The sequence below is a fragment of the Pristiophorus japonicus genome, chromosome 2, assembly GCF_044704955.1.
Source record: "Pristiophorus japonicus isolate sPriJap1 chromosome 2, sPriJap1.hap1, whole genome shotgun sequence".
NCBI classification, from domain to species: Eukaryota; Metazoa; Chordata; class Chondrichthyes; family Pristiophoridae; genus Pristiophorus; species Pristiophorus japonicus.
In genome coordinates, this window is record NC_091978.1 from 374043694 (window position 1) to 374057645 (window position 13952).

Consider the following 13952-nt stretch of genomic DNA (forward strand, 5'->3'; position numbering starts at 1 on the left):
GGAGGATACAAAGAGGCTTCAATGGGAATCTATGCAGGGAGACAGAGGGAAGTAGAATGGGGGCAGAAGCAAAAGATAGAAAAAAGAAAAGTAAAAGTGGAGGGCAGAGAAACCCAAGGCAAAAATCAAAAAGGGCCACATTACAGCAAAATTCTAAAGGGACAAAGTGTGTTAAAAAGATAAGCCTGAAGGCTCTCTGCCTCAATGCGAGGAGTATTCGTAATAAAGTGGACGAATTAACTGCGCATGATATAATTGGGATTACGGAGACATGGCCCCAGGGTGACCAGGGCTGGGAACTCAACATCCAGGGGTATTCAACATTCAGGAAGGATAGACAGAAAGGAAAAGGAGGTGGGGTAGCATTGCTGGTTAAAGAGGAAATTGACGCAATAGTAAGGAGGGACATTAGCTTGGATGATGTGAAATCGGTATGGTTGGAGCTACGGAATACCAAAGTGGGAGTTGTGTACAGACCACCAAACAGTAGTAGTAGTGAGGTTGGGGACAGCATCAAACAAGAAATTAGGGATGTGTGCAATAAAGGTACAGCAGTTATCATGGTCGACTTTAATCTACATATAGATCGGGCTAACCAAACTGGTAGCAATACGGTGGAGGAGCATTTCCTGGAGTGTACTAGGGATGGTTTTCTAGACCAATATGTCGAGGAACCAACTAGAGGGATGGCCATCCTAGACTGGGTCTTGTGTAATGAGAAAGGACGAATTAGCAATCTTGTTGTGCGAGGCCCCTTGGGGAAGAGTGACCATAATATGGTAGAATTCTTTATTAAGATGGAGAGTGACACAGTTAATTCAGAGACGAGGGTCCTGAACTTAAGGAAAGATAATTTCGATGGTTTGGCTTGAAATGGCTAGAAAAGACTGACAAATGATACTTAGAGGGTTGACAGTGGATAGGCAATGGCAAACATTTAAAGATCACATGGATGAACTTCAACAATTGTACATCCCTGTCTGGAGTAAAAATAAAACGGGGAAGGTGGCTCAACCGTGGCTAACAAGGGAAATTAAGGATATTGTTAAATCCAAGGAAGAGGCATATAAATTGGCCAGGAAAAGCAGCAAACCTGAGGACAGGGAGAAATTTAGAATTCAGCAGAGGAGGCCAAAGGGTTTAATTAGGAGGGGGAAAATAGAGTATGAGAGGAAGCTTGCTGGGAACATAAAAACTGACTGCAAAAGCTTCTATAGATATGTAGAGAGAAAAAGATTAGTGAAGACAAACGTAGGTCCCTTGCAGTCAGATTCAGGTGAATTTATAATGGGGAACAAAGAAATGGCAGAACAATTGAACAAATACTTTGGTTCTGTCTTCACGAAGGAAGACACATATAACCTTCCGGAAATACTAGGGGATTGAGGGTGTAGCGAGAAGGAGGAACTAAAGGAAATCCTTATTAGTCAAGAAATTGTGTTAGAGAAATTGATGGGATTGAAGGCCGATAAATCCCTGGGGCCTGATAGTCTGCATCCCTGAGTACTTAAGGAAGTAGCCCTAGAAATAGTGGATGCATTGGTGGTCATTTTCCAATAGTCTATCGACTGTGGATCAGTTCCTATGGACTGGAGGGTAGCTACTGTAACACCACTTTTTAAAAAAGGAGGGAGAGAGAAAACGGGGAATTATAGACCGGTTAGCCTGACGTCAGTAGTGGGGAAAATGTTGGAATCAATTATTAAAGATGAAATAGCAGCACATTTGGAAAGCAGTGACAGGATCGGTCCAAGTGAGCATGGATTTATGAAAGAGAAATCATGCTTGACAAATCTTTTGGAGTTTTTTGAGGATGTAACTAGCAGAGTGGACAAGGGAGAACCAGTGGATGTAGTGTATTTGGACTTTCAAAAGGCTTTTGACAAGGTCCCACACAAGAAATTGGTGTGCAAAATTAAAGCACATGGTATTGGGGGTAATGTATTGATGTGGATAGAGAACTGGTTGGCAGACAGGAAGCAGAGAGTCGGGATAAACGGGTCCTTTTCAGAATGGCAGGCAGTGACTAGTGGGGTGCCGCAGGGCTCAGTGCTAGGACCCCAGCTCTTTACAATATATATTAATGATTTGGACGAAGGAATTGAATGTAATATCTCCAAGTTTGCAGATGACACTAAGCTGGGTGGCGGTGTGAGCTGTGAGGAGGATGCTAAGAGGCTGCAGGGTGACTTGGACAGGTTAGGTGAGTGGGCAAATGCATGGCAGATGCAGTATAATGTGGTTAAATGTGAGATTATCCACTTTGGTGACAAAAACATGAAGGCAGAATATTATCTGAATGGTGGCAGATTAGGAACAGGGGAGATGCAACGAGACCTGGGTGTCATGGTACATCAGTCATTGAAAGTTGGCATGCAGGTACAGCAGGCGGTGAAGAAGGCAAATGGCATGTTGGCCTTCATAGCTTGGGGTTTTGAGTATAGGAGCAAGACCGAAGATTCACCAGACTGATTCCCGGGATGGCAGGACTGACATATGAGGAGAGACTGGATCGACTGGGCCTGTATTCACTGGAATTTAGAAGAATGGGAGGGGATCTCATAGAAACATATAAAATTCTGATGGGACTGGACAGGTTAGATGCGGGTAGAATGTTCCCGATGTTGGGGAAGTCCAGAACCAGGGGACATAGTCTAAGGATAAGGGGCAGGCCATTTAGGACTGAGATGAGGAGAAACTTCTTCACTCAGAGAGTTGTTAACCTGTGGAATTCCCTGCGGCAGAGAGTTGTTGATGCCAGTTCATTGGATATAGTCAAGAGGGAGTTAGATATGGCCCTTACGGCTAAAGGGATCAAAGGGTATGGAGAGAAAGCAGGAAAGGGGTACTGAGGGAATGATCAGCCATGAACTCATTGAATGGTGGTGCAGGCTCGAAGGGCCGAATGGCCTACTCCTGCACCTATTTTCTATGTTTCTATTTAGACAGGTTAAGTGAGTGGGCAAGAACATGGCAAATGGAATATCATGTGGAGAAATGTGAAGTTATCCACTTTGGAACAATAGAAAAGCAGAGTATTGCTTAAATGGTGAGAGATTGGGAAATGTTGCTGATTTTAAATTGATGCCCTGTAGTGGCGTACCCTAGTGGAAATAGTTACCCCCTTGACCTGGTCGACTCTAAAATAAACCAGAGCCAGGTGTCGCAGTTCGATGGTGCTGAGCTTATTTCTCAGGTGCAGAAACGGTCACCAACATGGCGGGAGTCATCGCCCGCCCTGTTCAATCGAGCTGCTGTGCAGGGGTCATGGGCACACGCCACAACTATTTAAAACGCTGTGTAAAATATTCAAATTATGCAGACGAAATGACGCTGTAAATTTCTATGTATCTTCTACCCTGTCAAGCCCTGTAAGAATTTTGTATGTTTCAATGAGATCCCCTCTCATTCTTCTAAACTCCAGAGAATATCAGCCTAGTCTGCTCAATCTCTCCTCATAGGACAATCCCCCCATCCCAGGAATCAGTCTGGTGAACCTTCGTTGCACTCCCTCTATGGTAAGTATATCTTTCCTTAGGTAAGGAGACCGACACTGTGCACAATACTCCAGGTGTGGTCTCACCAGGGCCCGATACAATCGCAGTAAGACGTCTTTACTCTAATACTCAAATCCTCTTGTAATAAAGGCCAACATACCATTTGCTTTCTAATTGCTTGCTGTACCTGCAGGTTAACTCTCAGTGATTGAACAGGGCGGGCGATGACTCCCGCTCACAGTGAGCACACTGCTCACCCACCATGTTGGTGCCCATTTCTGTACCTGAGAAATAAGCTCAGCGCCATCGAACTGCAACACCTGGCTCTGGTTTTCTTTAGAGTAGACCAGGTTAAGGGGGTAACTATTTCCACTAGGTTACGCCACTAGAGAGCATCACGTTAAAATCAGCAACAGATCAAGGAATGAGATTTTTTATTATTTATTGGTTCTGGGGATGTGGATGTTGCTGGCCATCGGCATTCTTGCCCATCCCTAGTTGTCCTGAGAATGTGGTGAGCCGCCTTCAAGTGGGTTTATACAACTGAGGGGCTTGCTGGGCCGATTCAAACCACCCTGCTGGTCGTGTCTTTACTCACACCCAGTCCCGCTCACCCATCACCCCCTGTGCTCACTGCCCCGTGTCCTAACTCACACCGAGTCCCGCTCACCCATCACCCCCTGTGCTCACTGCCCCGTGTCCTAACTCACACCCAGTCCCGCTCACCCATCACCCGCTGTGCTCACTGACCCCGTGTCCTAACTCACACCGAGTCCCACTCACCCATCACCCTCTGTGCTCACTGCCCCGTGTCCTAACTCACACCAAGTCCCGCTCACCCATCACCCCCTGTGCTCACTGTCCCGTGTCCTAACTCACACCGAGTCCCGCTCACCCATCACCCTCTGTGCTCACTGCCCCGTGTCCTAACTCGCACCGAGTCCTGTTCACGCACTAAAGATTGGTGCAGTTGCCGCAAAGGCACGATGGGGAAGAGCCAGAGTTTAAGGCCCTACCGCCACGGTAAACCCAGGGGATGGAATCAGACCCCTCTCGGGCTGTACTTGTTAATCTGCTTGTATACATCGAGCACCATGTACTGAAAAACCCCTGTGTAGTGCCATGTATAATGAAAGTCTCTGCACTGTTTAGTAACTTGTAAAGAAATGTAAATATATCCCCATCCGTTCCGTGTACTGCTTTCATCTGCACAGTACTACATGTAACGTGATTTACGGATTGTACTAAATTGTACCTTGAAATGAAACACGCGCTAGTGCATTGTATGGAACTGCTGTCAGCATCCAAACCAATTGTATGGAATTGCTGACCGCAAGTTACTGAGCTATCTTCCAATGTATTGTGAAAATTTTACATGAATAAAGTATATTTTTGGAAAAAGAAATCCCCTCCACTTTTCCCCGGCCCTAATAGTGGGTGCATTTCTTTACCCCTAAAGCACAAGCCATGCTGCAAGGGCAGCTACCCGAGCCCCTGCCCATCCCCCAACCATGCCCGCTCTTCACCTCCATCCGTGACCGGCGAGACTTCACTACCCCCGCCCCGCGCCGCTGATTGTGGCCGGCTCAACTCCTCAACTACTCCTCAACTCCTCAACTACTCCTCAACTCCTCAACTACTCCTCAACTCCTCCTCAACTACTCAACTACTCCTCGTAGGCCCTGCGGGGGGGGTGGTCCGGGATGCTCCCAACCCATTCACAGGTTTGGATCCCACGTACTTACCGGCCCGACCCCGTCGGTACTCGACTTCCCTTCGGCCGCCGGTCCCACTCGACTGCGGAAGTGAGGACAGCTGGAGGAATGGCGGCGGGCACGTGGTGCGTGTAATGCCGGCGGCCATGTGGTGTGTGTAATGGCGGCGGCCACGTGGTGTGTGTATTGGTGGTGGCCACGTGGTGTGTGTAATGGTGGTGGCCACGTGGTGTGTGTAATGGCGGCGGCCACGTGGTGTGTGTAATGGCGGCGGCCACGTGGTGTGTGTAATGGCGGCGGCCACGTGGTGTGTGTAATGGCGGCGGCCACGTGGTGTGTGTAATGGCGGCGGCCACGTGGTGTGTGTAATGGCGGCGGCCACGTGGTGTGTGTAATGGTGGTGGCCACGTGGTGTGTGTAATGGTGGTGGCCACGTGGTGTGTGTAATGGCGGCGGCCACGTGGTGTGTGTAATGGCGGTGGCCACGTGGTGTGTGTAATGGTGGTGGCCACGTGGTGTGTGTAATGGTGGTGGCCACGTGGTGTGTGTAATGGCGGCGGCCACGTGGTGTGTGTAATGGTGGTGGCCACGTGGTGTGTGTAATGGCGGCGGCCACGTGGTGTGTGTAATGGTGGTGGCCACGTGGTGTGTGTAATGGTGGTGGCCACGTGGTGTGTGTAATGGTGGTGGCCACGTGGTGTGTGTAATGGCGGCGGCCACGTGGTGTGTGTAATGGTGGTGGCCACGTGGTGTGTGTAATGGTGGTGGCCACGTGGTGTGTGTAATGGTGGTGGCCACGTGGTGCTGTTGTTTCCGACTGCCAGGGACCGACAGCCGACACCCAGCACATCTTTTTAAAAAACACGTTCACGGGATGTAGGCGTCGTTGGCCAGGCCGGCATTTATTGCCCCTTGAGGTGGTGGTGGTGAGCCGCCTTCTTGAACCGCTGCAGTCCGTGTGGTGAAGGGAGAACCAGTGGATGTGGTGTATTTGGACTTTCAAAAGGCTTTTGACAAGGTCCCACTCAAGTTACACATGTTATTGGGGGTAATGTACTGACGTGGATAGAGAACTGGTTGGCAGACAGGAAGCAGAGAGTCGGGATAAATGGGTCCTTTTCAGAATGGCAGACAGTGACTAGTGGGGTGCCGCAGTGCTCAGTGCTGGGACCCCAGCTATTTACAATATACATTAATGATTCAGATGAAAGAATTGAGTGTAATATCTCCAGGTTTGTGGATGACACTAAACTGGGTGGCGGTGTGAGCTGTGAGGAGGATGCTAAGAGGCTGCAGGGTGACATGGACAGGTTAGGTGAATGGGCAAATCCATGGCAGATGCAGTATAATGTGGATAAATGTGAGGTTATCCATTTTGGGGGCAAAAACACGAAGGCAGAATATTATCTGGATGGCGGCAGATTAGGAAAAGGGGAGGTGCAATGAGACCTGGGTGTCATGGTTCATCAGTCACTGAAAGTAGGCATGCAGGTACAGCAGGTGGTGAAGAAGGCAAATGGTATGTTGGCCTTCATAGCTAGGGGATTTGAGTATAGGAGCAGAGAGGTCTTACTGCAGTTGTACAGGGCCTTGGTGAGGCCACACCTGGAATATTGTGTTCAGTTTTGGTCTCCTAATCTGAGGAAGGACGTTCTTGCTATTGAGGGAGTGCAGCGAAGGTTCACCAAACTGATTCCAGAGATGGCTGGACTGACATATGAGGAGAGACTGGATCAACTGGGCCTTTATTCACTGGAGTTTAGAAGGATGAGAGGGGATCTGATAGAAACGTATAAGATATGGGAATAGACAGGTTAGATGCGGGAAGAATGTTCCCGATGTTGGGGAAGTCCAGAACCAGGGGACATAGTCTTAGGATAAGGGGTAGGCCATTTAGGACTGAGATGAGGAGAAACTTCTTCACTCAGAGAGTTGTTAACCTGTGGAATTCCCTGCCACAGAGAGTTGTTGATGCCAGTTCATTGGATATATTCAAGAGTGAGTTAGATATGGTCCTTACGGTTAAAGGGATCAAGGGGTATGGAGAGAAAGCAGGAAAGGGGTATTGAGGGAATGATCAGCCATGATCTTATTGAATGATGGTGCAGGCTCGAAGGGCCGAATGACCTGCTCCTGCACCTATTTTCTGTTACTCCCACAATGCTGTTAGAGAGCGAGTTCCAGCAACAAACACACCAGTCTTTCAACGTCCTGAACAAAATGACATTTGGAGCCAGTTTACAGCCAATGAAAATCCATAGTGTCGGACTTTTTCTCAACTGGATTTCTGGAGTTGAGGAAGACTTGGCGAGCGAGACATTGAAAGACAAAATGTGAAGGGAGTAACATCCTTTGCTGTTCATTTCTTTGTTCTTGAGCCTCTTCATAAAGACTAATACAGCATCTCTCTACACCTCAGGACCTCCCAAAGAGCTTTATAGACAATTCAGTGTTTTTTTTTAAAGTGTAATGCAGGAAATGCAGCAGCCAACTTGTGCACAGCAAGCTCCCACAAACAGCAATGTGATAATGACCAGAGAATCTGTTTTAGTGATATTGATTGAGGGATAAATATTGGCCCCAGGACACTGGCGAGAACTCCCCAGCTCTATTTTGAAATAGTGCATATGCTTACCTCTTTTCATCTAACCACCTCTCACGACCTCAGGTTGTCCCAAAGCGCTTTACAGCCAATTAAGTACTTTTTATAAAGTGTTGTAATGTAGGAAATGTGGCAACCAATCTGTGCACAGCAGTGAGTGTCTTAAAATACTGTCTGCCAAATCATCAGTGGATTGTCCAGAGAACCCCACCCTTTCCACAAACACACAGGAACCTCATACACCAGTGCAGCCCTTACGGATTCCACCTCAGAGGGCAGACAGGGCCTCAGTTTAACATTTAATCCGCAAGATGGCATCTCCGACAGTGCGGCGCTCCCTCAGTACTGCCCCTCCGACAGTGCGGCGCTCCCTCAGTACTGCCCCTCCGACAGTGCGGCACTCCCTCAGTACTGTCCCTCCGACAGTGCGGCGCTCCCTCAGTACTGCCCTCCGACAGTGCGGCGCTCCCTCAGTACTGCCCCTCCGACAGTGCGGCGCTCCCTCAGTACTGCCCCTCCAACAGTGCGGCGCTCCCTCAGCACGGCCCCTCCGACAGTGCGGCGCTCCCTCAGTACTGCCCCTCCGACAGTGCGGGGCTTCCTCAGTACTGCCCCTCCGACAGTGCGGCGCTCCCTCAGCACTGCCCTCCGACAGTGCGGCGCTCCCTCAGTACTGCCCCTCCGACAGTGCGACACTCCCTCAGTACTGTCCCTCCGACAGTGCGACGCTCCCTCAGAACTGCCCTCCGACAGTGCGGCGCTCCCTCAGCACTGCCCCTCCGACAGTGCGGCGCTCCCTCAGCACTGCCCCTCCGACAGTGCGGCGCTCCCTCAGCACTGCCCTTCCGACAGTGCGGCGCTCCCTCAGCACTGCCCCTCCGACAGTGTGGCGCTCCCTCAGTACTGCCCTCCGACAGTGCGGCGCTCCCTCAGTACTGCCCCTCCGACAGTGCGACACTCCCTCAGTACTGCCCTCCGACAGTGCGGCGCTCCCTCAGCACTGCCCCTCCGACAGTGCGGCGCTCCCTCAGTACTGCCCCTCCGACAGTGCGACACTCCCTCAGTACTGCCCTCCGACAGTGCGGCGCTCCCTCAGTACTGCCCCTCCGACAGTGCGACACTCCCTCAGTACTGCCCTCCGACAGTGCGGCGCTCCCTCAGCACTGCCCCTCCGACAGTGCGGCGCTCCCTCAGCACTGCCCCTCCGACAGTGCGGCGCTCCCTCAGCACTGCCCCTCCGACAGTGCGGCGCTCCCTCAGCACTGCCCTCCGACAGTGCGGCGCTCCCTCAGCACTGCCCCTCCGACAGTGCGGCGCTCCCTCAGCACTGCATCTCCGACAGTGCGGCGCTCCCTCAGCACTGCCCCTCCGCCAGTGCGGCGCTCCCTCAGCACTGCCCCTCCGACAGTGCGGCGCTCCCTCAGCACTGCCCCTCCGACCTCAGCACTGCACTGAAGTGTCAGCCTAGAATTATTTTGTGCTCCAGTCCCTGGAGTGTGACTTGAACCAGAACCTTCTGACTCAGGAGCGAGAGTGCTGCCCACTGAGCCATGGCTGACACTTGTATAGAGCCACGAAGGAGGAAAACTGGAATATTTTAAACTATTTTAAAGCGAGTTATATTTAAGATGTAAATTGGGTTAGAATAGAATAGAAAAGTAATATTAAACTTAAAATTAATATAGGAGAATGGGGAAACACAAAGCCAGAGAAATCAGAATTCAAGTGCCTTACTTTTATTGTGTGCAGTTCAGTAGCACAGACAGTACAGCATTGCTGCAAACACTTTGAAATGTTGAGAGAGCAGAGAAACTTCCCGGTGCTCTAAACATTTATATCTCTGACTCTCGGGGGACAGCTCTGTCGCTGTGTGTATCCAGCGATGCCGAACTCTCTCCTTCCCCCGGAGCCATGCAGCAGAAACTCTGGGAGAGAGGCCGGTCCTGACATTTGAGTTTTACTGTCATGTTCGACTTTGTTTCAGTGTCACACTCTGTCAACTAACTGGGAAAAGTTCATCAGCAGTTCAAAGGTTGCCACAATAAAGTTGATTCACAAATGCCAATCAGGGATTTCAGCCAATGGGGCTGAGACACCAAAATTAACATATCACATCGAACTGTCAGAGTTTCTTTGCTGGACTGGATGAAGACGGCAGGAAATGTGCACAGTGTCATCAGTGATGTTCGTGGGGAGTCACCAGCCCCCCTTATTTAAAGGCCAGCATGGCTTTTCATTTTCTAACAGAATGTATACTTCAAACCATCACCACTCTCGGTGATTTGGCTATTTCTATACAATTATTAGATAATAAATTAATTACAGGTTGTAGCTTTTCTGAATTTGCTGGAAGTGAAAAAGAGAGAGAAAATACAACACCAGAGAAGTGAGGAAACATACTGCAGATAGGAGCGGGAAACACTCAGTCTGCCTGTGATAAAGTGAAAGTTTTTTTTCTCTACACACGTCATCCTATTTACATCCTGACCACAACCGTAAGCCCCTGTAATAGTCTGACCCCGACCCCAATCCCCTGTAATATACCTGGACCCTATCCTTAACCCCCTGTAATACAGTCTGACCCCGACCCCAATCCCCTGTAATATACCTGGACCCTATCCTTAACCCCCTGTAATACAGTCTGACCCCGACCCCAATCCCCTGTAATACAGTCTGACCCCGATCTTAACCCCCTGTAATATACCCTGACCCCGACCTTAACCCACTGTAATATACCCTGACCCCGACCTTAACCCCCTGTAATATACCCTGACCCCGACCTTAACCCACTGTAATATACCCTGACCCCGACCTTAACCCCCTGTAATATACCCTGACCCCGACCTTAACCCACTGTAATATACCCCGACCCCGACCTTAACCCCCTGTAATATACCCTGACCCCGACCTTAACCCCCTGTAATATACCCTGACCCCGACCTTAACCCACTGTAATATACCCTGACCCCGACCTTAACCCCCTGTAATATACCCTGACCCCGACCTTAACCCCCTGTAATATACCCTGACCCCGACCTTAACCCACTGTAATATACCCTGACCCCGACCTTAACCCACTGTAATATACCCTGACCCCGACCTTAACCCCCTGTAATATACCCTGACCCCGACCTTAACCCCCTGAATCTCACACACCCACAATCTTGCTCTTACAATCAGCTCACCCAGTCCTTAACCACATATAACCAGAAGAGCAACACCCAGCCTTATCTCTTGAAGCAGCTCCTACAAGATGCACAACAGCCTTGTGACGATTACCTCTGATCGAATGGCACTTAGTGTAAAGGCTGTACAACCACACAGATATTTATTGACATTTTTCTAATATTTAAGGACCAGTGACTCTCAGAAATAAATAGGTAAGCTAATGACGTTATTAAAATGCTGCAGTCTCGTAACTGCGAAAGATGTTTTAAGATAAGAATAAATTTGGCTGGGTGACAGTGAACCAATCTGCATGGACACAGATGGATTGTAGCACTGTCCATATTTCCAATCTAATCAGGGCGCCACAGTAACAAGTCACCTACGGTTGAATTTTACCAGATTCTTCCCCACACCCGGTCTAAACAGGTTACTCACTGACAAGTGTCGAGTACAGAATTGAAATGGGACAAATCTTTGTCGCTGTGCTTGCTATTTACCGAGTCCCTCTCAGGAGTTGTGTCACACCAACCTACACCATTCAGTATTCTCCATATTCGCTGTTATTGGGTTTGTAAGATTTCACATGCAGTCCTTTTTTTGGCAACTGTGACTGTATGTTTCCTTTCCCCCCTTGCCTAAACTATATCTTACCGACACTGCGTCTACAGCACAGAATCAGGCCATCCGGCCCAATTGGTCCCTGTTGGTGATTATGCAGATCACGTGCTGCTCGATTTCCTGTATGTTACAAATAGACCCAAACAGGAATTTCTACCCAAAGTGTAAGGAGCGCAGTCTGCGGCCTGCACCTCCCTGTCATTCCCCGAGGATCACAAATGGCCTCTTGATAAATTTAAGTGGGGGCACTGGGAGAGTTTGTCAGCTCGGCCCCTCTCCAGGGCTCAGTCAGGCTGTCAGCCGGTAACAGAGGCCAGACTAAGAATTGGGATCGTTTTCATCAGCATGGACGAAGGTGCTTTCAACTGTCTAGTGTTCGAGGGGAGATTGTTTGGTCGGTCAGCCTGGGCTCAGGGTCTCGCAGTGGGAATGTGAAGGTGGCATTGGATGTTGCACTAATTAGGCTGGTGCTGGGAATGGGAGCTAGACTGAGTCAGTGCAATTGTCTGCACAGCCCAAACGTTCCGTATTTAAGGAGGGATATACTTGCATTGGAGGCAGTTCAGAGAAGGTTCACTAGGTTGATTCCTGAGATGAAGGGTTTGACTTATGAAGAAAGGTTACTCATTGGAGTTTAGAAGAATCTTATTGAAACCTATAAAATTCTGAGGGCCTTGACAGGGTAGATGCAGAGATGTTTCCCCTCGTGGGGGAATCTAGAACTAGGGGGCATAGTTTCAGAATAAGGGGCCGTCCATTTAAAACAGAAATGAGGAGGAATTTCTTCTCTCAGAGGGTTGTAAATCTGTGGAATTCTCTGCCCCAGAGAGCTGTGGGGGCTGGGTCATTGAATGTATTTAAGGCGGAGATAGACAGATTTTTGAACAATAAGGGAGTCAAGGTTTATGGGGATCGGGCGGGGAAGTGGAGTTGAGGCCAAGATGTGATCAGCCATGATCTTAGTGAATGGCGGAGCAGGCTCGAGGGGCCGAATGGCCGACTCCTGCTCCTATTTCTGATGTTCCGAGATATGGAGCTGCAGTTTCAGCACGATGGAGAATGAGGGCAGTGATCACATCCTTCACCCTCGGCTGTTACTGGGCTCGGCAGGCTGCTGGTTCTGGTTTCAGTTCGTCATTTCAACCAATCGTTTTTTGACCTTTGAACCTCTGGGTTTGGTCATGAACTGAAGATGTTTTCACAGGATTGGTACAAAATGAGCTTAAACCAAAGATAGTCTGTAAATCATCACAGGAATACCATCTCTCTGATCCTCCTCCAACACTGCAAATGGGAAGAGAGATTTAGAAACGATGTAGTGTTGGCAGATGGGATCAACTAACAGAGCCTTAAAGAGAGGCGTGCTCGATCTTCCCCGAAGTGTTTGTTTCAGGTCAGTACCAATGTGTGTGGAAGACTGAATAAATTATAATGATTGAGATGTAAAACTGATAGCGAAATTGTAAACCAAGAGACAGACGGACAGAGTCGCTGGGCTAATAGGTTCTGCGTGTGGCATAATCCAGAACCATACTAGCAGCTCCGAGGAGCGCTGGATCGGAAAGACCGGAGACAACAACTTCCACTGCTTGTGTAGACGGCAGGGCTCGCTGGGCAATCACCTCTTTCACCATACTTTCATAGTGAGTGGCCAGAACTCCGGACAGCACAAGGAGAGATGGGTTCAACGTGTGTAGGATATTCACCATCCCGACTCCAAGCGCAGACCCAGCTGTGGGAATAACAACATTGCGTCACGATTGACAAGTCCCGAAAACACACACACACACACACACAGTAAAGCACACAATATACCAGGGCCGTTTATTCACGGAACTTATTCCAAAACACCGGCGCAGACTCGATGAGCTGAATGGGTTCCTTCTGCATTTTTCTACGATTCTATAATGTAAACTTCAACAGTACATCAATTGTAAGCAGTGAGTTTTAAAGGTTGAGTTGTAAGTGAGGTGGAGTCTATAATGTGCATCTTTCAATGTATGAATTTCCTTTGTCCTTCCAATAGTCTGTACATCACCACCATGGCAAGATCGTGATAGATGGTTATTAATGGGCTCCAAGACACAAATGAGAAACTACAAGTTTAAGAATTAAAGGGGTGGTTGCAATGTGTAATTTTTTGCCACAAACAATTTTGAAGGAGACACCATCAATTATTCACAAAGGGAGTAGTTTGCTTGAAAAGGAGATCAAAGATTGCCTCTCCAGAATTCAGGCCATTACTCTTTTTTCCAATCAATCACTTCTCTCCTGTCTCCAGCCTTTGCTCTCACAGTTTGACCTTTCTCGGCATCACTGCTCCACTCCTGCTCCTGTCCCACCCACAGCCAA

At 49.0% G+C, this 13952-nt stretch overlaps 1 protein-coding gene across 1 annotated transcript in view; it reads right to left on the bottom strand.

Annotated features, from left to right (window-relative positions):
- Positions 1-10916: 10916 nt before the first annotated feature.
- Positions 10917-13952, bottom strand: part of gne (glucosamine (UDP-N-acetyl)-2-epimerase/N-acetylmannosamine kinase) — a 57621-nt gene continuing 54585 nt past the window's right edge. Inside the window, exon 11 of the mRNA XM_070873161.1 lies at positions 10917-13332. Within this exon, the coding sequence (XP_070729262.1) occupies positions 13097-13332 (236 nt within the window). The 3' untranslated portion in view covers positions 10917-13096. The remainder of the gene's footprint in view (positions 13333-13952) is intronic.